Source organism: Microtus pennsylvanicus, chromosome 13 (genome assembly GCF_037038515.1).
Source record: "Microtus pennsylvanicus isolate mMicPen1 chromosome 13, mMicPen1.hap1, whole genome shotgun sequence".
Taxonomy (NCBI): Eukaryota; Metazoa; Chordata; class Mammalia; order Rodentia; family Cricetidae; genus Microtus; species Microtus pennsylvanicus.
The window spans coordinates 78,266,344-78,291,628 of record NC_134591.1 but is presented as its reverse complement, the minus strand read 5'-3'; the positions used below and the strand labels follow the sequence as shown (position 1 = coordinate 78,291,628).

The 25,285-nt window shown below is 44.1% G+C and overlaps 1 protein-coding gene across 12 annotated transcripts in view; it reads right to left on the bottom strand.

Annotated features, from left to right (window-relative positions):
• The window catches only part of Rere (arginine-glutamic acid dipeptide repeats), a 366,134-nt gene that overhangs the window by 10,680 nt on the left and 330,169 nt on the right, over positions 1 to 25,285 (bottom strand). For all 12 annotated transcript variants that reach the window (XM_075945074.1, XM_075945075.1, XM_075945067.1 and 9 more), the window contains one exon: positions 154 to 316. In XM_075945074.1, coding sequence (XP_075801189.1) covers positions 154 to 316 — 163 coding nt within the window. The remainder of the gene's footprint in view (positions 1 to 153; positions 317 to 25,285) is intronic.

The following is a 25,285-nucleotide window of genomic DNA, read 5'->3' as shown; positions in this document are numbered from 1 at the left end:
TGAGCACTACTGTACACGTTGTACACAATAATGCACAAAGCATACCATATTGATCCCTGGCTCACCAGCTCCACAGCTTCAGAGCTGAACGTACATATGCCTACATGTGAGCAGTCTCTTACTACTCTCTGCAGCATAAAGATACCCACTTACAGAATTCACTGGAAGGAGGTCTGGAGGGTGTGTTGACAGGGGTGGAGGCCGTGCGAGTCTTAATTCTTCTGAACACTGCCTGCCTGCGGTGCCGGCGGTGGGCACGGGAGCTGGCTGCCTCTGGTGTTTTTTTCCAGTAGTAATAGAAGGTAATCAGCTCCCCCTGTGAGAGAGAAGCATAGCCGTGAGTGTACACACACAACCACCCCATCATCACATCCTCCTGTGCTGGCGCTGAGAGCAGGGTGGCAGCAATGCTCCGGGAGTGAAGCTTCAGGCTCCCATCCTGCAACCCAGCAGAGTGTGACCTCCACAAACCAAGAATCAAGTACACACAAGAGACAAGGAAATAAGGCTCCCACTTATTTAGGGAGCTATAGCTATGAGTGTGCAAGCTGAGTGTGATATGTGCACATGGAAGCATCTTCAGAGATGGTCACCAAATAGAGAACACAGGTGAGCTGGAAGGATCAAGGGCCAGGAGACAAACTGCTTTCTCCACCTTCTTTGACCCTTTCAATGGTCAAACTAGCAGGAAATCCTGAAGAACAGGACTGGGGCTAGCAAAATTTTGAAGACAGAGGGACTGACACCTGTCACATGCGGAGCCTTCCTGAAAAAACGCAACTTAAGAAAACTGTGGCAGTCCTGCCCTGAGGGATTCCCCTGCTACCTGTCTCCCACACAGAGAGTGCTTATACCTTGCTGGGGCTTACTAAAAACCAACTTCAAAAAATAAATTTTAAAATGTATTAAATATACAGAATAATGGGTTTATGGACATTTTTACAAAAGGCTGATTTCTTAGAAAGAGCGCAAAAGAGTCTCTGCCTCGGTCTTAAAAGAACAGTATCAACAAAACATTGAACCTGCACTTCAGGAGCAGCTGCTGAGCTGGTCCCAGAGCCATCTTCGTCCCTCCCTCTAATGCCTGCTGTTTCATGAATGAGATGACCAGGAGAGAAGGTGGCAAAGAAGTTTCCTTGGGAGCTAGGTTCTAAGGGCTGGGAAGATAAGTAGGCAAAACCAAAAGGATGTCTGGAGACCTTGTACAAACTCTTCTGACTGACAGGACCATTCAGAATGGGCTCTACCCCAACCCCAGTGGTCCTGAGTATCAGAAGCATCGAGCAGGTTTTAGACAAGGAAACAGCTCCTCAAAGGCAGCTGATACACATGTGCGGGGAACTTAGTGGGCTGGAACTTGCCAGGGAGGAATCTGCCTGCCTCTGCCCCCAGCACAGGGATCACAAGCATGCACCACCATGCCACCTTTTTCACGTGACATCTGGAGAGCAGATTCAGTTGTTTATGTTTACACAGCAAGTACCTCACTGACTAAGCCATCTCCCCAGTTGCCAGTCCTTGGGTTTTTGAGACAGGGTCCCACTCTATAGCCTAGGCTGACCCTGAACTCATAATCCTCTTGCTTCCATCCCCAGAGTTACATGGTTACAGGAGTGGGCTACCATGCCTACCATCAGATCCTTAATGGAGGTGTACAGAGCAGGAACTGACTGACCTGTCCATCTCATGGAGCTGTGGATGTGCTTCAACCTTTCTAACCATTCAGTACTTAGCAAAATACCAGTCCCACCAACGCTCCACAAATGAAGCACTATCCCAGGTTGCAGAACAGGCAGGGAGCCTCCAGCAAGGCCCAGAACACTTATGCCTGAATATGTGTACACCCCGGATCAGCTGAGTTCTACCTGGGGCTAGATGATCAGTAAGAGAAAAATGGGGAGATTACCACTGGGGGTTCTATTTCTCTAGCATGTGTTGTGGTACAAATGGCAGCTGGTCCAGTGGTGGCACATCTTGAGCCCGAGAGCCCCAAATATGACCCTCTTTCTGCTACTTTGCTTCTGACTTTCATGGTTGGGGAATACATTTTCCCATACCAATCCTGTGTGGGACCAGACTCTGCCTATTGAAAGCTGACCTGCCTTAGTTTTCCTATTGGTCCAACCACCTTCAAGCACTCTATCAGAGTGGCATGCCTCATCAGTGCAAGTGGGCAACTTTGTCCAGTAAACCAGAGTCTTTTCTGAAACTGGAAAGAAGCAAAAACCAGAGCAGGTCCTTCCCAACCTCTTCCCTCAACCTCTAAACAGCGTTTGTCTGAGCCTGGCATTGTCACACACAGTAACAATTGAGCACTCCTACTAACACTTTTTTCCTTTAAAGTAAAGGCAGAATTTTATTTCTGTGTAGCTCTACTAGGCTGGAACTCACAGAGATCTACCTACTTCTGCCTCCCAAGTGCTGGGATTAAAGAGGTGTACCACCATGTCAAGCCCCACCCTACTTCTTAAACGCAGATGCTCAGAAGAGTCTGGGATGGTTCCGAAAGACAGCACAACTTGCAGTAGAAAAGGAGACATCAGAGATCAGCGTGGCTAAGAAACTGGCCCAGTGCCAGATAGCAAATGGAAAAAGCAGCCCCAGAGGTAAGTCTGGGTCATTGCACCTGACTCCTGCACCGTGTTCTCTTAACAACAGATACCCAAGGTAAGTGTGATGATTCAGGCAATACCAAGTTTTGTCAACAAGTAACAGCTGTGACAAAAAAAACTACGTACCCAGAGCAGACTAAACACAGGCACCGTGGGTCAAGATGAACTGCACCTGGGCCAGGTAGAAACCACGGCTGAGAAAATGAAAGAATGTAAATTTCAAATGCAGAAACCTCGATGGCTGGGACCTGCATGCACTGCTGGTGGGAATATAAGGCAGTCAAAAACACTTCATAAAAAGTTTGCCAGTTTCTACCAGGTTAAACAAGTACCACAGGATCTAGAATTCTATGCCTGGCTTGTCTATCCAACAGGACAAAAATGTGTTCAAACAAAGGCTTTGAACAATTTTTAGTTATCGATGTGTATGTTGTCTTGGTGTGAGAATGCCTATGAAGGCCAGAAGAGAGAGTAGAGTTCCCTGGAGCTGGAGTTTCAGGTGGTACGTTGGTGCTGGGGACAAACTCAGTCCTCTGGAAGAGTAATAATACCTGCTCTTAATTGCTGAGTCAGTTCTCTGATCCCACACACAGACTTTCACACAAACATTTTTTCTTAATAGCCCCAAACAAGAAAAAAGAAGCATGCTTAGCCATGGGAAGTATGATTAAGTTATAAGTATCCACTGGGATGTTATTTGACAATAAAAAAAGGAACCAGCAGCTTATATAATAAGAGATAAATTTCAAAAAACCCTGTTAAATGAAAGTCATAAGGAGAGCATGAGTTCATGATAGACCGAGAGATTACAGCAAGAAAGGCAATTCAGCGGCTGCCCAGAGCTGTAAGGGGGGTGAGAAGAGCGTTGGCAAAGGACCCAACCAAGTGACTACCTACTCAGGAGGAAAATACCAATGCCTATACACAGATGGCATTATTCACACAGATGTATACAGTTGTCAAAACTCAACTGACTGCATACTTAGAGTGTGGGCACGTTTGTGTACACACACACATACACACACACAGTGTAGCACATGTCAACTATATGTCAATAAAATTGACAAAACAATAATAAATCCAGGCCAGGTTTTATTAGCTGCCTCTCAGACTGCAATGGCCACTGAGGGATTAAACATGGAGGATTAGAAACAGCATACTGCTGCCTGCATGGGTGGCTAGGTCTTGAGTACAAACAAAAGAACATGTTGGGCAAAGCTTTGGTTCTACAAATAGAGTGAAGCAGCTCACGGCCTCACCAGGAACGAAGTCAATTGCACTTTAATCAAACATGCATGGTGTGCAGCAAAGACCCGCTGCACATCAATTCAGGGAACAAAAGCTGCTGCAGAAATCAATAGCTCACTGAAACATTAACAGAGGCAATCATTGATCAAAAGGCAGCTCCACAAAGGCAGCCTTGCAAATTAGCTCCTGTTTTTGCTTGCAAGCAAACCCTGAGGTCTAAATGTTGACACGAATGGCTTATAATGATCATTTGTTCCCGATGCTCTCACCTCATCTCACAATAAGGTCTCACAGCTAACCCATGTGACATCAGGTGCTGTAGTTACACACACCACGAGGTGCTAAACCAACTCAGAACGTGGGCAAAAAAAAAAAAAAGAAAGAAAGAAAGAAAGGAACAAAGCCACCTCCAAGCGTCAGTCCCAGGACCTTAGTTTAGTTAGCTCTTGCCCAGTGCTGAACTTCTGGTCTGGGTTAGCATTAGTTCTCTCCTTCCAATTCCTCCAACCCCCACCACCCTTTTCGCAGAGGCGAGCTGAGTCACAGGCAGCAGGGGCTCAATCCAGCAGAGACGACTTTCTAGAATATTCATACAACAGGTTGGGAGGGTGTGTGTGTGTGGGGGGGTACTGTTGGGTTCAGCAGCTATTGGCTGAAGGAGCGGAAGGAGCTCCCGCAACAGGGTTCCAGTGACATTTCTGCAAAAATACAAGGGGAAGAAAATGCCATACAGAGAACATGAGCAGAGCAAAAAAGAAAGGGGCTGCCTAGGGAAGCCCTTCCTCGTAAGTGGTTGAGAACCTCGAAGAGTCAGCAAAAGCTAACTAAGGGCAAAAACTGAGGCAAACCGCTCCCGGGCTGCCAACCTCATCCTTGCCACTTGACTTCAGCCCTTTTGGGCTGGGCTGTGAGTCTATCAAATTCACTCACATAAACATAAAATGTCAGGGCTCCCAGAGCTCCCTGTGCAGTCTAGCCACAGGGAGAGGGGCTGGAGCTGCTCCCATCTTGGAGCTGGCCTAAACTCATTTCTGGCACAAGTTCTGCGGCTGTGGCAAAACAGCAGGTGGAGTGTCCCGTCTTCACATAGGCATGTCCCTAGCAGGCAAACAAGGCTGAAGGTGGAAGCTGGCTCCCTGTGGCCAGCACTGGTCTGCTTAGCTCCTTGTCTTAGAGCAGGTCTGTCTACCCACTGCACTTATCTAGTAAACTGCAACACTTACTACTTCAGCCCCTGCAAAGCTGAGATCTGTAACTTGTCCTATTCAATTTAAAGGTGATTCTTGTTGAAAGTAAGATGAGCTGTCTGTCGTCTTTGTCCTGAGGCCCAGGGAAATGAGTCAGAACAGAATGCTGAAGAGGTGGGGCACTGGGGGCATCTAAAACACCAAAGCCTACCCCTCCCTTAGGAAAGATCTTTCTATGTAGCCCCAGCTGCCCTCAAACACAAGAGATCCTTCTGCCTCAGCCCACCAACTGTTGGGATTTAAGGTGTGTAAAACCAGGCCTGGCCTCCATGGTTCTTAAGAAGGACACTCCTCCCCTCATAGGCACAGGGATCTGGAAAGAGATTCTTGTCCCCTAGCCTTGTCCTTGTACTTTTCTTATGCCTTAGCTTGGCACAACTTCCCAGACAGGACTCTCTGGGAGGCTGATGTGGAAGCAGGAAAAGGTAAGCCAATTATTATTTTTTATTCTTCCAATTTCTCTTTCTCATCAAATCTTCCCTCCCTTGTTAGTCTCTCTCCCCTCTCCCACCTAACCCTTTTTACTTCCCAACAGAGGTATGAGCCACTGCTCAGCCAAACCAATTTTTTTGCTCCAAATTAAAAGCCTACAGGTATAAGCAAAATTGGGCAGTTTTAAAAGAAAATTTTAACATTATTATTAGCATACTACCCAGAGAGGTGTGGGAGACTGGAGAGAGCGATCAGTGGTTAAGGACTGACTGCTCTTCGAGAAGACCAGGACTCAACTCCCAGCACCCGCATGTCAGCTCACAAATGACTGTAATTCTAGTCTCAGGGGACCCAACACCTTCTTCTGGCCTCCTAAGGTACCAGATATGCACATGGTACAATACATCATACATATAAAATAAATTAACTAAAAAAAGTTGGAGCAGCTGGCCATAGTGGCAAATGCTTTTAATCCCAGCAGGTGAATCTTGGTGTATTCAAGGCCAACTTGGTCTAAAAAGCAAGTTCCAAGATGGCCAAGGCTGTTACACAGAGAAACCCTGTCCAAACAACAGACAACAAATAAGTAAACAAAAAGATGGAGCCTTATAGATGCCAGCCACTATCAGGACTTTTTTCTGTGTGAGAGTAGGGTAAGACAAACATGTTGGGGGTCAGAGGACATCTTGAAGGAATGGGTTCTCCCCTTCCACCATGTTGGGTGCTAGGGCTCAAACTCAGGTCACCAGGTGTGCTGACAGGCACCTTTACCTGCTGGGTGATCTCAACAGCCCTATACATACATCCCTTTAGTTTTGCAGAGCATGTTCCCCTATCTTCCATTCTCACAGGGTTATAGGACTGAGAAGACAATGTGGAGGATGGATGGCTTTGTAGCTACATTAAGAAGGCCTGTTTTTAGATGGATGGTGGTGGCACTCGCCTTAAATCCCAGCACTCAGGAGGCAGAGGAAGGCGGATCTCTGTGAGTTTGAGGCCAGCCTGGGCTACAAGAGCTAGTTCCAGGACAGGCTCCAAAGCTATAGAGAAACCCTGTCTCAACGCCCCCTCCCCAAAAAACCAAACCAAACCAAAACAAAGAAGGCCCGTTTGAGCATTCCTCCACATTCTCTAATTCTCTGATGGCACAGAATTCTTTGTCCATACACCCACACCATCCTTTGCAAGGTTAGAATAAGCACTAAAAAGTTATCTGGAAAAAACACAAGACAAAAACAAGATCTACTTTTTTTTTTTAAAGGCAGGGTCTGTTATGACACAAGTTGGCCCCTGGAAATGCTGAGATTGTAGGCGTGTGCCAGCACACATGCTAAGCAAGCGCTCTGCTAACTAAGTGGCATCTGCACCCCTGAAATCTTTAAGACACAGGATTTTGGGGGCTGGGGAGATGGCTCAGTGGCTATAAGCACTGGCTGCTCTTATAGAGGATCCAGGTTTAATCCCAGCACCCACACAGAAGATCCAGTTCCAGGGTATTTGGCACCTTCACATGGATATACATACATGGGGAAAACATATAATAACAAACCTAAAAAAAAGGACACAGGATTATCTGTTCCTATGCAAAAGACAAATATTTTAACATGAGTGCACAGAGAAAAGGGCAGCTAAATAATCACTGTAGAAGACCTTAAATCTCAGTGTTAATAAGCTTTTGGAATGAAATTCAGCCAACACCGTGCTGAAAGAGTAATCTACACGGGAGCACCTGATCCTGCCGAACAACCTCATGGATGAAGGAGAGCTGCTGTGGAATTGGCTCCTGCCAAGGATCCCACTCTGCAGCTGGCCTGGAACTCACACTTCGCCTTCCTCTGTGGGATGACAAATGTGTCCATGTACCTCACTGCCTTAACAATGGTTTCATGCTATTTTTCCAAGGAAACATTCCACCAACAGCAAGCAATTAAGAACAACACCCAAACTAAAAAGCTGGCAGAGAGAAAAAAAGCCTTCCCCAACCCCTGAACTTAGACATTGGCCAAGTCTGGGGGTGAGTGGGTATGAGCCATCCCTGGGAAGGGGAAATATTCCCTGGATAGACTCCAGGAATCTTCCAACTCAAGAAGCTTGGCTCCCTGATCTCCCTAATCTTTTTGCCTGGAATTATAGCTGCATCTCTCTTCTTGGCAGTAAAGTTTCCTGCCTGTGCAAGAGCCCTGTACAAGTCCTTCCTTCGTTCCACTGTCTGAGGATTCTAGCTGGATCTAACAATGGTGGGGGACCTGCCAGGTAAGAGTCTGGGCACTGAGCAGAAACAGCAGCTATGTTTGGGAGCAATCATCTCTTAAGGGTTTTCCAGCAGGTTGCCAAGCATGGTGGTACACACCTGAATCCCAGCAGAGACTGGCAGAGGCTGGCAAATGAGTTCCAGGACAGCCAGGACCACACATAGAAACCCTGCCTCAAAAAGCAACCCCCCCACACACCTAAAAAAACGAAAGAAAGGATAAGAAAAAAAGAAGATGCCTTTCCAGCAGGCAACTGGTTGTTTTCCAGTAGCTGGTGATTAAAGCACTGTTCTGGGATCCTTCTTTTGTTAATCAACCTAATGGAATCCCTAATCCCCAGGAGCCAGCCACTGTCAGCAGCTCTGCTGCAAATCACTGCATGCCACCTCCAGCGCATCTGGGAGATCTGCTCAAAGGCACAGAGCTGAGGATGGCATTCTGGAGCCACAATCTCCTGGACTCAAGAGGCTCAAAAGATAGATGCCTGACTTAGCATACCCTGCTCTGAGAGTCAGCCCACTTCCAGGCAAGGCATGTCCTCTGCAGCTCTTCTAGGACAGGTAAATGAAAGGTAACTATTCTCAGGCATGGCACGTCCAAGAGGGAAGCCAGACTAAGGTGCCCAAAGAGAAGTTCCTAAACCAGACACCCTTTTAGAAGGAAGAGAAGGGGGGAAAACTCCTACTTTGGACAGGTTAAAAATTCACCCCTTCCAATTACTATACTCCATTTATATGACACAAAGAAATGGGAACAGCCTGGGCTACCCTTCAGTTACTAATACTCTGTTGTCTGGGGTCCTGACTAGACCACCTGCTCATCCTATCTCTGGTCTCACACCTCTCCTATGAAGTGCAGACTGATGCTCCACTATGGCCTTTTCCTTGGCTTGTCTTTGCTAGCTCAGTCGTCCCAAAGCCCAGGCCATACGCTGTCACTTCTCCAAACTAAGTTCCAGCTACTTCTCCATTTCTTCCAGACCTTTTTCCTGTTTCCCATCTCTCCCAGCCCTTGGCTTATGGCAAACACTATGGTAATTGACTGTTCTTTGGCCTAAAGCCCAAGCCACAAACCCCTTAAAGCACTGTGAAAAGAGAAAACTGGCTCTCCAAAGTTCTGACCTCTGTATGTGTACCCCCCCCACACAAAATAAAAAAATAACTTGAATAAGTGGACTTCAAGATAGGCACTGTGTAAGCTGGGCAGTGGTGGTCTACGCCTTTAATCACAGCACTCAGGAGGCAGAGGCAGACAGATTTCTGTGAGTTCGAGGCCAGCCTGATCTACAGAGCAAGTTCCAGGACAGGCTCCAAGTTACAGAGAACCTTGTCTTGAACCCTCCCCCCCCAAGGGAAAAGGTGGGCATATGATTGTAATCCCATCACTTGGGAGGTAAGTGGATTGCCTGAAGTTTAAGACCAAAGTGCTATACACAGAGAGTTCTAGTCAGCCAAGGCTTTACAGAAAGATACTGTCCCAAACCACACACACACAAACAAAAAAAAATCCAAGACAAAACAAAGGGGAAAAAATCTCCACAAATAACAAAAACAAAATTAAAAAATGCTCAGACCTGTGAAAGCATTGTAGGGCTGCTGGGGTGGGAGTCCCTGGACTGGACTCAGCACACCTTGTTGCTACCCCCTGCCAACAGCTCTGTTAGACCTGTGTATTACGTACACACACTAGATTCTTCCACCTAGGCAAAAAACCTTAAGTTTTTTATTGCTTTTTTTTTTTTTAAATCCTGTAGCAGCTTTATAAACGACACGGTTAAAAAGGAGCTGACTGCTCTGTAACAACTGCTGAAAGCACAGCAGGAACCTAGGGCTCCGACCAGGTGTGGGTTCCCTGGGAAGTCCTGACACAGGAGCGTGCTATCACAGAACTCACACACAAACCTTGGTTTTTGGCTTTACTGAGTTGTGGGTTTAAATGAAGACTGCTAACGTTTTAAATGGAACACTACCAGGAATTGTGTTTTCTCAGTTGACACCCCAAATCCTAAGAATTCATTTGTTGATAGCAGTTTTTGTTTCCGGGTGAACACTTCATTATTTCCTGAGTTCATTTTATTGGAGTTCAGCAACAGGGCGAGCAGGATTTCACTGCTGTTGGTTCCATCACATCACCTTTGCTAATGGGTCTTTTTGCGTTTGTCTGTTTTTGAAGTGAAACCACAGTTCTACCAGCAAAGGAGAAAAGGAAAAGCTATAAAATGTTAAACCAGCCCTCTCCAGTTCATAAACAGTTTTCTATTTATCGGCCTTCATTGTATGTGCAATCTTATTATCCTTGCACAGCATCAAAGTGACATCCGTCAGGGTCACCCTATAAAATATACATTGCAATGTAACATTTAATGATGAGAAAGGGACGAGAGATGAAGGATGGGAGGGTGGCATGCTGCAGGATGCTTTAAAGGGGTCATCAGTTATATCCGTGCGTTTCCTGAGGTGATAATTGAACGACAGGGCTGGAGGGAAATCCATTTTTGAGCTCAGAAAGGACAGTTAGGAGAAAAATGTTTTTGGGTAGACGCATATAATGATGGCCAGGAAATGAGGACAGCTATTCTAACACTGATTCTTTTATTTTATGGTTTTTATGGACGCACAGCAAATTATCACGTATGATCTATTTCTTCAAGTTGAATGTTCAAATAAAGAACAGACTTCATTACAAAGAAAGAAGGGAAAGGGTATTTAATCTTGTCAGTTATTACATTTGTTTAATAAAATGAGCAAAAACAAAGATTACTAAAGTGTAAGATAAACGAACAATCTCACACTCTTCAGATATAAAAAACACTCAGCCGGTTGTGGTGGCGCACGCCGGTAGGATTTGCTGAAGGAGGCAGAGGCAGGAGGATCACGAGTTCGAGGCCAGCCTGGGCTACACATTTAAAAAAAAAAAAACACTTCAACTCTTTTACCTAATTCCGGGGATTTAAGCTGAGGCAGAGATCTTAGGAAAATTCAGATAAACCAGAACGCGTGTGCTCATAGCCAGAGCAGCTGTCTCCTAGAAACTTGAAACAGAAATTTCAGGACAGAAGTATACGAGCTCAACTGCGCTCAAAACATCTATGCTATGTTCTAACCCTTGCTGTCCTAGAGTGTGTCATTATGTAATAGAATCTTTAACAAAGTAATCAAGGTAAAATGAGGTCATTTGGGTGATCCCTCATATAACCTGATTGGTATTCATTTTTGTTGTTTGAAACAGAGTCTCTCTATATAGCTTTGGCTGTCCTGGAACTCAGACATCACCTGCCTCTGCCACCTGAGTGCTGGGATCTAATCTGGTAGTGGTGGTGCATGCCTTTAATCCCAGCATTTGGGAGGCAGAGGCAAGTGGATGCCTGTGAGTTCAAGGCTAGCCTGGTCTACAAAGTGAGTTCCAGGATAGCCAGGATTGTTCACAGAGAAACACTGTCTTGGGGGGGAATAGTATGTGTCCAACATTCTTTTTTTTTTTTTTTTTTTTTTGGTTTTTCGAGACAGGGTTTCTCTGTAGATGTGGAGTCTGTCCTGGAACTAGCTCTTGTAGACCAGGCTGGTCTCGAACTCACAGAGATCCGCCTGCCTCTGCCTCCCGAGTGCCGGGATTAAAGGCATGCTCCACGACTGCCCAGCAACATTAGTGTTTTTATATTAGACACATATATAATGATCTGATGAGATAGCCAGTTACAAGACAAGAAGAGAAGCCTCAGAAAAAAATTAACACCACTATTACTTGTGTTTCCAAATCTATGAAACTAGGACAAAATAAATTTTTTTGCTCTGGAAGCCCTGTAGGCAGGGTAGATGACTACATAAGTCTAAGACAGGGCTTCCTGGTTAGGTTAGCGCAGCAAAAAGAAGACCTGTGGGCTGTGAAAGCAGCAAGTCCTCCAGACTATGAGCAGGACTGATGGAGTAGGCTACCTTCAGAGGAGGAACAGTCTACTGGGAGAGAAGGTGCAAAAGGAGAATGGTGTGGGCAACCAGCAACGTTTGATGAGCCTCACAGAACTGGCCACCTCCTTGTTAGGGGGCACCAACCCTCACAGCAGACACTGGGAGCTCCACAAGACAGATGCCATGTGGCTCCTTCATTGTTACAGTGTGGCCCAGGAGAACCAGCCAACCTCCAAGAGTTCCCACAGGAAGAAATCTAAGCTCCATCACATCTGAATCTTCATCCATCTGTGGCCAGCGAGTTTTCTGCAGGGAACACAGCCCCTATTCCAGGACAAGCAGCTGTATAAGTAGCTCTTGTGGTCCTGGAGGGGGTGGGGGTGGGATGGGTGTATGTGCTCCTCTATACTATTTACATGAACATGCACTTTGCAGTTTTAAAAACTACAGATTTCCAAACACTGATCTAGTCCATAGCTAGGTCTCCTCAAGGTTCTTGTCAGGCCAGCTAGCTCCTGCACAAGGGCAGCAGTGTGGGGATGACACTCTGACCCCACGTAGGCTGTAGCCCTATCAGGACACACTGATGGTCAACGCCTAGGGACTCTACTACCGCAGCTGCCTGAAGTTATTGCCTTGTCAACATCTCCTCCCTGAAGAACCTCCCAGAGAACCACATACTTCCTTAGGCATTTAGTTCTTATTTTAAAATTGCCAGATGGTACCACAAATAGTGGTACATCCTTGTTATCCTAAGACAACGAGTCAGGAAATCAGGAGTTTAGGGTTAGTTTCAGCTATACAGCCAAAGCTGCACTGTGGATCTCAGAAATAAATTCTAGTGCTTTCAGGTCGCTTCCTCATAATGCAGCAAGCTACAAACATAAATTCGTACACTGAAGGTTTACATGAAAACCCCAATAGCGCTTTTAGGGAGAAATTATTTTGTCACAAAAATTAGGTATTGCCCCTCCCTTCCCTGGCAGGCATGGGAGGGTGGCAGGGTGTGATGAACTGTTCCTAGGAGACACTGTGACCCTCCAGTCCTCCCAGCTTATGTAAAGAATGGGAAGATATGAAGATTTCTTTTCTTCATGTGTAGTGTGATAAATGGTTACTTCGGGCTTGAACAAAGAGCCACACAGATAGAAGCTCTGCATTCTTCCTACTTACTCAAACTTGAAATCCCAGAAACAACTGCAAAACAAACAAAAAACAAACAAACCAAACAACAACAACAACAAAAACTCCACAAACTTTTTACTTACGAGCTTAAAACTTTAGTTTCTAGTTCTTGATTCCTCAGCAACTGGCCTTTCCCCACCTGTCTCACTTCCCAGTGGAGCCAACACTGCAGTAAAGGACAGAGTCTTCCCTTTGAAGCAACCAGAAATTCTGTTGAGAGTAGCAATTCCGGAAAGCACCCTCCCCACCCCTTTGCAGGCCACCAGTCCTACAAACACCAGATGCTACTTTGACATTGGCTGTGGCTTTGGACTCTTCATGTCCCATACATCTGGCTTCTGGAATCCTTCCTTCACAAAAACAGATGATGGCTTTCTCCACACATCCTGCCTTGTGGCCCCCCAGGCTCCAGGAATGTATCCTCCTGGTTGTTGCTAGCCAGTTCTACAGCTTTCTACTGCCATCTGTTGTAACTCTAAGTCATTTTTCCTGACCCTCTAGGGAGAGGTTGTTAGCCTCTTCCCATGAAGATGAATCTCAGTAGGGCTCTTTGGTGGCTCAGGTCACGGAATCTAGTGGGAATTATGAATGCCTGATTCTTTCTTCTCTAACTGTACTACACACAAACAGAATGTTGCTAGATCCCTAGGGGTCAATAGTGGACCCTGATTTGAGTACATGCTCAAAGGCTGGAGATTGCTCGTGGGTTTAAGAACACACACTACCTTCCCAAGGGATCTGGATTTGGTTCCCAGCACCCATACCAGATGAGTTATAACTTCAGTTCCAGGGAACCCAAGTCCTCTGGCTTTCTCAGGTCCTTGAAAGCACATAAATGGACCCAGGCACGTAAACATTCATGTAATAGTTTTAATCAATAAAAAAAAAGGTGCTCAGTATATTCACTGGTATGAACTAGGCAAACGAGAACACCACGAAGGGAATATACAAAGTCAAGGTGAGTCTCCAGCAGTTTCAAGAATGACATAGACATTTAAAAATCAAAAATTCAAGTATTTGAGCAAAAATTTTCAAATCTGAAGGAAACATAAGTAGATGGGAAATTCACTATGAGAATCAAAACTCCTTAAGATTATTGAGCTTCCATGGAACTTTATCTATGCAATAAATGAGAGTCCCTCAATTCATTCTGTTACCTTACGGCTACTCTTAGCAATGAAAGCAGGTTCCCCATCCCAAGGGATGGTCAAGTGTGTAAAGAGGAGTCACATATAGGGAAGGGCCTATAGTGGGAAATCACTGGGCCAGATCTCCTGCCTTTATTTTTCAAATCAACCTGTAAGGAAGCACATAAGCCTGGGCTTGATACTATTGGGTCTTAAATTGAATTAATAAAACCAGAGCCAAAAGCCAGGTGGTGGCACATGTTTACTATCCAAACACTCAGGAGGCAGAGGCAGGAGCATCAGGAATTCAAGGGAACCCTCACTACATACTGAGTTTGAAGCCAGCTATCTACATGAGATCCTGTTTAAAAAATGAGAAAAAATAAAAACAAAACAAACACCCTGAACTGAACTCAGGTCTAATGGATACTCTGGCTCTACAAGTCCATTTTCCTGAAGCAGGGAGTACCCCATTCTTACCGTTAGATCTTCTGGACCTGTGTTCCCAACCCTAAATGGTTTATGTATGTGTGTAGCTATTTTGCCTGCATGTATGTTTGCATATCACAAGTATGCTTGATCACCTGGAACTGGAGTTACAAAAAGAAGGCTGTGAGCTGGAGATCTTAACCACTGAGTCACCTGCTCACAGGGTGAGTAAAAAGACAGACCAGAGAAGCTCAGAGTAGAGTATGAATGTCACATCTTACAGAGCCGGCACTAGGCTGTGGAGCATTCATGTAAATTAGCTGCCCTGCTCTGCTAGGAGCTGAAGAAAACCAATCAAAATGAGGACAAGTGGTCAGGGCTGTGACCAGAAGCACCAGTAATAATCATTCCAGTTCCTGGCAGTGCCAATGATTCCATCCATGGGCCTGCAGTGATGTCAGGTCCAGCTCTGTACCCACACATATCCATAGCTGCCTCCTCAGAGATGAAGAGGCTGACTTTTCTTCTCACTTGGGCATTACGTGTGTGTATGCCTATGCATGTGTCTGTGGGGTGACAGAAGAAAAATTTATTATTGTCTAGTTTTTCTCAACCGGAGTTCTGCTGTGACCAGGACACAACTAACTAATCATTCTGGATGCATAGGAAAACTGTCAGCACATCACACAACAAATGCTGAGACCAGGACTCTCAACACTCAACCCACCTCAGCACAGCACCTTCTGTTGCAAATGATTGTTTTTCATTTGCACTCATTAACCAACATTCAACATAGATCAAAAAACTACCATGGGCCAGAATTCCCCCCAGGATCCAGAAACACAACAATAGGCTTCCCCTGGCTGTTCCCTTTTCCTGCTCTTCTTTCTAACTCTTCAATACTGTGTGTCCACAGAAAGTTCACTACTCTCTCTGAGGCTTTTTCCTTACTCGAAAGCCAGGGAAGGTTCAAAAGCTCCTTCAAGAGTGGGGCCTGTTACACACGTGCTCAATTCCTAACTGATATCTTTTCATAAGAAAAAGAAACAGAAGCTGGGCACAAACCTTTACTTCCAGTACCCAGGAGGCAGAGGCAGGCAGATCTCTGAGTTCAAGGTCCACCTGGTCCACAGAGCAAAGAGATCCAGAAAAGCTAAATTTACTTGGAGAAAACCTGTCTCAAAAACAAAAAGACAACCAACCAAACAGAACCAAACAAACAAAAGGACCAGAAACTCAGAACTAAGTTCACCTGAAAATTAACTGAACTTCAAAACTATCTTTCAAATAGTATGCTACTAACTTCCTTCCTCTGTTGTGCTGCCCTCAAACCACAGATGGAGCAAACAGCCAGAGTCGGGGTTACTTGAGGTCAGCCTGATCTACGTCTGAAGTTCTAGGACAGCCACGGCTACATAATAGGACCTGTTTCAAAGAAAGAATCAGGGTAGGGGTGGTGTCTGGGAAAGCCCAGCTCCCACTAGAAACCAGCAACCATGAATGCCAGCGGCCTCACTGCTCCTCTGCCCAGTGCTGCTTCCATTTGGATTTCATCAGCAAAAGAATCGAGGTCTCCACATTTTAAGAATTTCAGTAGGAGTTGGGACTATAGTGCAATGGTACAAACTATATATACTAGGCTTGATTCTTGGCAACACAAACACATACAAATAAAGGAAAACAAAACAAAAAAAAAACCCCAAACAAACAAACAAAACCAAACCCCACCATACTTGCCCACCTGTAGCTGGCTACTATGAAATTTCTAATCCATGCCCCCACTGCAGTGCACAACTATCACTGATGCTGACTACACAGGTCCAGCTTGAGGGACTCACAATATTCTGTTACTTAATTTCACATTAACTGTTTTTCAAAGTCTCTCTCTCAAATACACACACACACACACACACACACAGAGAGAGAGAGAGAGAGAGAGAGAGAGAGAGAGAGAGAGAGAGAGAGAGAGAGAGAGACAGACAGACAGACAGACAGAGAAGGGAGGGAGGGAGGGAGGGAGGGAGGGAAGGAGGGGGAGAAATTATACCTATCTGTTGTGAGATATTTGATTACATGTGTAAAATTATGTCACTGTGATTGGTGTAATAGAAAGCTAAACAGCAAATAGCTAGGCAGGAGATATAGCAAGACTTCTGGACAGAGCTCTAGGGAAAAAAAGGGGAAGTTTGTAGGCCCGTATCTCTGTATGGTATGGTAGCCAGGCTCTAAAGTCATAGTCAGTATCTGAAGTGGTCATGTAACCTTCCAGACAGGCTGTCGCTAACCTAACAAAGGGTCAGGATGTTGCTTTGCTCCTCTGTAATTCTGAGGATGCATGAATAGAGATGCTAATTCACCCTACATGACAGCTAGCATACTGAACAGGAAGACGTGACAACAAGCACAGGTACATGTGGACTTGACTAAAAGCCATTCACCTGGTTACCTAGGAAACAGAATGCTAATGTATTTCCCCCTTCAGTTTATGTTTTGATATATAAGGCTGTTTGGAGAATAAACGAGAGGAATTCTTCAGGATGTGAACTCAGGATTTCATGACGGATCACTGAGAATCTACCTTTCGAAAAAGCCATGTGAATTGTGTTTTTATTCCCGCATTTCCATGCTGGTCCAAAGAGCGAGTGATAGTTTATGTTGGGGTCTGGTCCAGAGAAATAATTTATAGTCCTGGCTAGTACTGGACTCTGACAGAGTTGCCAGCTGGACTCAGAGGAAGCAGTACAAACAGGAGGATAAGTAACAGCCACAAGCCACATGGCAGCATGCAGATGAAGAGAAATGGGTTAATGTAAGGTATAAGAGATAGTTAGAAACAAGCCTAGGGGGCTGGAGAGATGGCTCAGAGGTTAAGAGCATTGCCTACTCTTCCAAAGGTCCTGAGTTCAATTCCCAGCAACCACATGGTGGCTCACAACCATCTGTAATGGGGTCTGGTGCCCTCTTCTGGCCTGTAGGCATACACACAGACAAAATATTGTATAATAAATAAATAAATAAATAAATAATAAGTGAAACAATCCTAAACTAAGGCCCAGTTTTCATAAATAATAAGAAGTCTCTGTGTCATTATTTGGGAGTTGGCTGGTGGGACAGAGAAAGACTTGTTACATATGGCACCCAACATTGGACTTGAATATGCACACAGGTCCTGAGAAAGCCTTCTCTCAGGAAGGCTTTGCCTACAGAAGTGTAGCTCTTTAGAGAGGCTGTGCTGGGCAGTTGAGCACTTGATCAATCTGGACTGGGTACAAACTCATTCCCAGAACTGGGGTGGGTGAATGCAGCTCTGGGGCCAGCACTGCAGACATGAGACTAGGCTCTCATGGAACCGAGGGAGATAGAGCCTTGCCAGCATACCATATGCTAAGTAGAGCTGTGCAGTAGTGGCCTAGACCTTAAAGATTTATCTGTGGTTAGAGAATGCTACAGGTGCTTCCTCTCGGAGAGGCAGCTTTGCTTCTGCCTCTCTCCCCACTTCTCTGCTTCCCCCTTCTCTGTCTCTTTCTCCTCTTCTCTCTCTCCCTCTCTCTCTGTCCCCCCCTTCCCCCTTCATAAATAGTCAACCTCAAAAAAAAAAAAAGAGAATGCTACAGGTAAAAAAAGAGAGAGAGAGAGAGAGAATGCTACAGGTACACAGTAAAGTGGTCAAGAAGAAGAAAATCTTTAAATAAATACAGTAAAAAAAATGGGTATAGACAGTCATAGAAAAAATAGAAAGCCACATAAAGATGGAAATACACAGGGCATCTGGATCCTGTATGGTGTTTTGTTGACTTTGAATATTTAAAATGATAATGTAAAAAAAAAAACCCACTGAGAGACATTGGGTTACAAAAACTGCTAAATTAAACCAACTTATATATTTTTAAAATGTCTTAACTTTAAAATGGAAGTCAGAAAATATGCTGCATTGGGGGAGAGGTTATGCATTTGTTTCCACAGGAAACAAAAAGTTATGGTTCTCTTCAAAATTAATGAAGATCAGATTAGATTGGGGGGAGACTTCCTAAAAACCTTTACTACAGGCAGAGAACAAAAAAGACTACAGGACAAGTGACGTGTATGCTGATCCCTCTACATGGGAGCAGCTCTGAGACTAAATGAGACATGATAAACCTTGATGGTTACGGAGTACTCGTGACAGTTTGGTTAAGCCCAAATGAACTTATAAAGTTGACAGATGCCCTTTCACCTGATTAAACCAAATACACACACACACACACACACACAAAAACATCTTTAGCTGACTTGAACACACTGCACACTCCATACATGTGTTAATGTAGATATGCATGCTACCTTTCAGTTTGTATGTTTTCAGAACAAAATGACCAGACACCAAAAAGACAAGTAGTCCAGGTGATCCGGTGTCTCAGAATGCCTCTGTTGCAGTTTCCTCAACTGAGATGGTCTAGCCTCACAGACTACTCCACCAAGACTTCAGATAAGCTCTACACTTTGCCATCACACAGACTAAACAAAAAAATTATACTGCTAGCTCATTATTCCAATTTTCTCAGGGTCCTCTAAAGACACGGTCACCCCCCCACCACAACAGAAAGCAGTCTAGAAAACACAACACCCACATTCCCGAGAGGTGGGGTGGGGGTTTTTGGTTGTTCAGTGGATCATAGATGTTTATCATCATTTGTGTGTGTGTGTGTGTGTGGGGGGGGTGATGGCAAGTTGTTACTGGCCATAGTCAGGGAGGAAACAAAGCAAAGGAGATTAGATTCGTTCTGAAAAAAAAAAGGGGGGGGAGGATCTAAGAATGATAGGAATAAAGACAGATTATTGAATCTACTTTTAAACTAAAAAAGCAACTACTAATCTTAAATATTTTACATTGGTATGGATTTTTATATATTGATACAAATTAAGGTTATTTTTATTATACTGTATATGTTTCTACTCTTGTTTAAGATATTTTTGCAGCCGGGTGGTGGTGGCGCACGCCTTTAATCCCAGCACTCGGGAGGCAGAGGCAGGCGGATCTCTGTGAGTTCGAGACCAGCCTGGTCTACAGAGCTAGTTCCAGGACAGGCTCCAAAGCCACAGAGAAACCTGTCTTGAAAAACCAACCCCCCCCCAAAAAAAAAACACATAAAAGCACTCTTTCTGCCATCTTCGCCCCTGTGGAGGCCTGCACTTTCATTTACCGCCTGCCCAGACCCGAATAATCACACAGAAACTATATTAATTACAACATTGTTTGGCCAATAGCTTAGGCATATTCCTAGCCAGTTCTTAGCTCTTAAGTTTTAAATAAACCCATTTTTATTAATCTATGCATTGCTACAAGGCTGTGGGTTACTGGTAACATTCTGGCAACTTTTTCTTTTGGCATCTACATGGCATCTCTTTGACTGTGCCTATTCTCTCTCTAAATGTCTCTGTTCGGATTTCATGCCTGGCTTTACTCTGTTAAGCCACTGGGTGAAACAACTTTATTCATCAACCAATAAAAGCAACACATATACAGGACAGATATCCCACATCAGAAGCCTGAGAATTAAGTGGTAATTTAGCTATCTCCTAGTTCTGTATATCTACCTGGATATTGCAGACTCCACCAGTTCATATAAAGCTCTCAGAGCAGGGCCAGGCATATCAGTGGCCCTTAGGGGATGCTTTTAGTTATGGAGCCTGCAAGGCCACTAGGACACAAGCCTTCCCTTCCTCTGCCACTCCCTCCATATTCATATTCTCTGGGGTTCTGCTACAATCCCCATCCTGCCCAGTAGTTTGCAGTACTTACTAGGACCTGGCTTCACACGGTAAGTCACTTACTTACAGACCTACAATCTGTAATCAGACAATGCAGCCTTTAAACAAACAAAAAGCCCTACTATGTCCTTCCCCACCCCTTCTTTCTGTTTTAGAGGCAGTGAACAGGGTCACACCCATCACTGCATTTCTATATGGAACAATGGTGTGGGAGGTTCTTCTGTCTAGGTGTTGCTTTCACTGGTTGAATAAAGAAACTGCCTTGCCTTTTGACAGGGCAGCACTTAGGTAGACAGAGTAGATAGACCGGAATGCTGGGAAGAGAGAGAGCCGCCATGGAGCTGCCAGAGACAGACATGCAGAATCTTTCCCGGTAGGCCACTGCCACATGGTAATATAACAGAAATGAGTTAAATCAAGATGTGAGAGCTAGCCAATAAGAGGCTAGAGATAATAAGCCAGGCAGTCATTTAATTAATACAATTTCTGTGTGATTATTTCGGGGGTCAAACTAGCAGGGTGGCTGGAACAAGGGGCCCCACTCCCTACAACATAACATTGTTGTAGTTATATATAACATTGTTATGTTGTAGTTATTAAGTATAACATTATACTTAATTCTGTAGTTATTAAGTAAATATTTATGAAATGAAATTAGTAAGGCAAACAAATATTAACTATCTTTTTAATAAACCTAAAACCACTTATATAGTAAAGAGGATGTTGTCTTGTTTTTTGAAGTTAAAAGAAAAAAAAAAAACAAAAAACAAAACTCATATTTGTTTGTAAAATATAAAACCCAATAAAATACAATTAAAAAATCAAAAGCCAAATCTGTTTTGTCATTGATGCATTTTATATTCCTGGTTTCACTGACCACAGCTGGATGGTTTTACTGCAGTGTTTTGCTCAGGGGAACAGAAGCAGAGGAAATAAGGTGCCCAGAGGTCACAACTGGTGAGAGGCTTTAGGGAAGTCTCATTTCCAAGACAGCACCCAATGCCCTCTCCCACATTTCATACCCCTTCCTGCTGCGCTGCATCTGACCTGAGGGCTTTCACATAGCAAGCACACAATCTACCCTGAGACCTTTAGACCTTCTACTTTCTGAAGATGTGATTCTTTCCTAGTTCCTTGATCCTGGACCCTGCAATTTTCAGCCTCCCCAGATTATTTTTTAGAATTATCTTTTTAAGAACTGAAGAGATGACTTAGCAGTTAAGAGCACTGGCTTCTCGTTCAGACAATTCAAGTTCAGTTCCCAGCACCTACACTTCTATAACACTAGTCCCAGGAGATGTGATGTTGTCTTCTGGCCTACACAGGCACTGCAAGCAAAACGTAAGATGAAAAACCTTTTTAATCTCTTATTTTTACCTAGCACCTACATATACTATACACACCTAACAAGATATACAAAATCCTTTTTCTTGACCCTTGAGTCTCATCCATCATGCTTCATTTTCTAATGATTAACCCGAGACCTAACATTTGGCTTTTCCTATCAATAGACACTAAACTGCCTCCATCTCCTTTCTTCCCCTTAGCAGTTTTAACTAAAGCTGCTAATACTGTAAAATATTTACAATAGTATGGAGTCCGCCTACAACGGGTACTTGTGCTCAAGAGTCAGGCCTGCATTTAAGGCAGGACAGCCAAGCAAACAGCTGCTCCAAGGCTGCAGTGAAAATGTTTCATTATCTGAGCTCTTCTGTCTGGAAACTGCAACACCAGTGAGACATTCTCAGTCAGTTTCAGCCACTCATGAAAACAGCACTGTGACCCAAGCGAATGACACGGCTATAAAGTTTACATTTCACAGAGAACAACAGAACTCCAATCTATGTAGAGGAGGACATTAAAACACAGGTGAGTATTTAGTCAGCGGCCTCATCCCAGCCACGGGCACCCATCTTTGGAATACTGGGCAGGAACTCCATTTCAAGCCCCCTCCCCTGGGAGTTGCCTTAGTTCAAATTCCACCTCCCAGAAAGCCCTCCAAATGGTGACCCCTCCCCAGGGAGGGTCAAGACCACTCCCAAAGGCTACTTAAACTGTCCCCTAGAGAATGCAAATGGTCTCCGGGTTTCACGTGGTTTCCCCTTTCTTCTCTTCCCCTCTCCATGCTTTCCTGAGACCACCCGGAGCACTGCATTAAACATGGGTATCTTTTATTCAGTTTAATTGGAATTATTTGTGTCAGCGGAGAGGTTCATCTTAAGAAAAATCTAACACCCTGACTTCAAACTCTACTACAGAGCTACAGTACTGAAAACAGCCTGCTATTGGCATAAGAACAGATAGGAGGACCAATGGAACCGAATAGAAGACCCCGATACCAATCCACACATCTTCAAACACCTAATCTTTGACAAGGAAGCAAAAAATATCAAATGGAAAAAAGAAAGCATATTTAACAAATGGTGCTGGTATAACTGGATATCAACATGTAGAAGAATAAAAATAGACCCATATCCATCGCTATGTACAAAACTTCAAGTCCAAACGGATCAAAGACCTCAACATAAAGCCTTATAAAAGAGAAAGTGGGAAGTACACTTGAACTCACTGGCACAGGGAACCACTTCCTAAATAGAACCCCAGCAGCACAGACACTGAGAGAAACAATTAATAAATGGGACCTCCTGAAACTGAAAAGCTTCTGTAAAGCAAAGGACACGGTCAACAAGACAAAACAACAGGCTACAGAATGGGAAAAGATCTTCACTAACCCCACATCAGACAGAGGTCTGATCTCCAAAATATACAAAGGACTCAAGAAATTGAACACCAAAAGATCACATAATCCAATAAAAAAAAAAGGGAGTACAGACCTAAACAGAGGAATATAAAATGGCTGAAAGACACTTATGGAAATGTTCAACATCCTTAGTCATCAGAGAAATGCAAATCAAAACCACTCTTAGATTCCATCTTATACCTGGTGAAAATGGCCAAGATCAGAAACACTGATGACAACTTATGCTGGAGAGGTTGTGAGGAAAAGGGAACACTCCTGCATTACTGATGGGAGTACAAGCTGGTACAGCCCCTTTGGATGTCAGTGTGGTGATTTCTCAGAAAATTAGGAAACAACCTTCCTCAAGACCCAGTAATACCACTTTTGGGTATATATCCAAAGGATGCTCAATCGTACCACAAGGACATGTGTTCAACTATGTTCATAGCAGCTTTGTTTGTCATAGCCAGAACCTGGAAACAACCTAAATGCCCCTCGACCGAAAAATGTGGTACATTTACACAATGGAGTACTACACAGCAGAAACAACAACAACAACAAAAAAAAAAAAAAACCAGCTTGAATTTTGCAGGAAAATGGATGGAGCTAGAAAACATTATTTTGAATGAGGTAACCCAGACTCAGAAAGACAATTATCACATATACTCACTTATAGGTGGTTTTTAAACATAAAGCAAAGAAAACCAGCCTACAAACCACAACCCCAGAGAACTTAGACAACAATGAGGATACTAAGAGAGATTTACATAGATCTAATCTACATAGGAAGAAAAAGACAAGATCTCCTAAGTAAATTGGGAGCATGGGGACGTTGTGGGAGAGTTGAAGGGGGCGGTGAGAGGAGCAGACAAAAAGTAGAGCTCAATAAAAATCAATAAAAAAAAGGAAAAGAAAATCAAGAGAAAGAAAGAAAGACCGACCTAACAATGAAGGGCTGGAAGGATGGCTCAAGGGTTAAGAGCATTGGCTACTCTTCCTGAAGACCTGAGTTCAATTCCCAGTACCAACATAGTAGCTTATTACTGTCTGTAACTCTAGTCCTAAGGGTCCGATGCCCTCGTCTAGCCCTCATCTAGTCTCCTCCTTGGACACACAAAAACGTACACAGACACACATGCAAGGAAAACATCTACACACACAATCCTGAAAAGGCAAGCACCATGACACGTACCTACCACCCAGCTACTTAGGAGACTTCTAAGAAGAGAGAGTTGCTTGAGCCCAGTACTTCAAAACCAATCTAGGCAACATAGTGAGGCTCATCCCAGGGAAAACAAAACAAACAAACAGACCTCACGGATGTACCTCAAAGAGTGCTGCATTTTATCAGTAAGTCTCAGGCATGTGTGCGATCTTCTCCTAGGAGGCAGCAGACAGCTATGCTCAGACAGGACTCCTGACTCCTTCCACCAAGGGCACTACTTTGCCAGATTTGTCTGCATTAGACCTGGCTTCCCCAAGTTCCCCAACTGCAGCAGAGGAATAGACATAAGGTTCCCAATGACCTTATGAAAATTCACCCAGTATGGCCTGTGTGACCAGGGGTCTAAAGTCCAAGTATCAATGCGGACAGAAACCATATTTAAAATACAAATGCAAAGGGACATAAAATATCTGTTAGCATCAAGGCACACCTTGGCCCTGCCCCTTGGGATTCTGGCACAAGTCCTGAATCACACCTGCGTTTATGACAGGCAGTACCCTGTGCCTGCCTTTAAGAGACAAGCTCCGCATACTCCTGCTTTTTCTTTTTTTCTTTTTTTGCTATTTTCTCTGAGGAGGCAGCTGTCCAGGCACATCTAACCGGCTCTAATCCATGAGAATTCCCCGGGAGCCATCCAGAAGTTTCCTGAGTACAAGAGCTTCTGTTCCCTGGAAGTTAAGAAGCATACCCTTACTTTAACACATGAACTTTTTGAGGAACCATTTCATACCCAAACCTTAGCAAATGTTCTGTATTTTCTGTCTAAAGTTCTAAGGGCATTGAGAAGCTTTGGATAAAAGGAACTCAAGATCCATTCTTTCACCCCAAATTAAGGGCAGACTACCACAAATCCTGGAATTTCTATAAAGGACACCTGAGAATATGAAGGCAGCATGGTAGAAGATCAAGTTATAGCTATATTTATTGACATCCTCTAACCCCAATTTCTACTTCTAACTCAAATTTGTGTAAGCTCACACAAATCCACCTCAAATACACTGCAATCCTCCAAATTATCTGAGGGGTTTTACAGAAGATTTGATTAGAAGTGAGACAAGCCAGGTAGGTCTCTGAGTTTCAGTCCAGAGTGAGATCCTATATCAAAATATATATAAATGAATGTGTAAGGCAAATT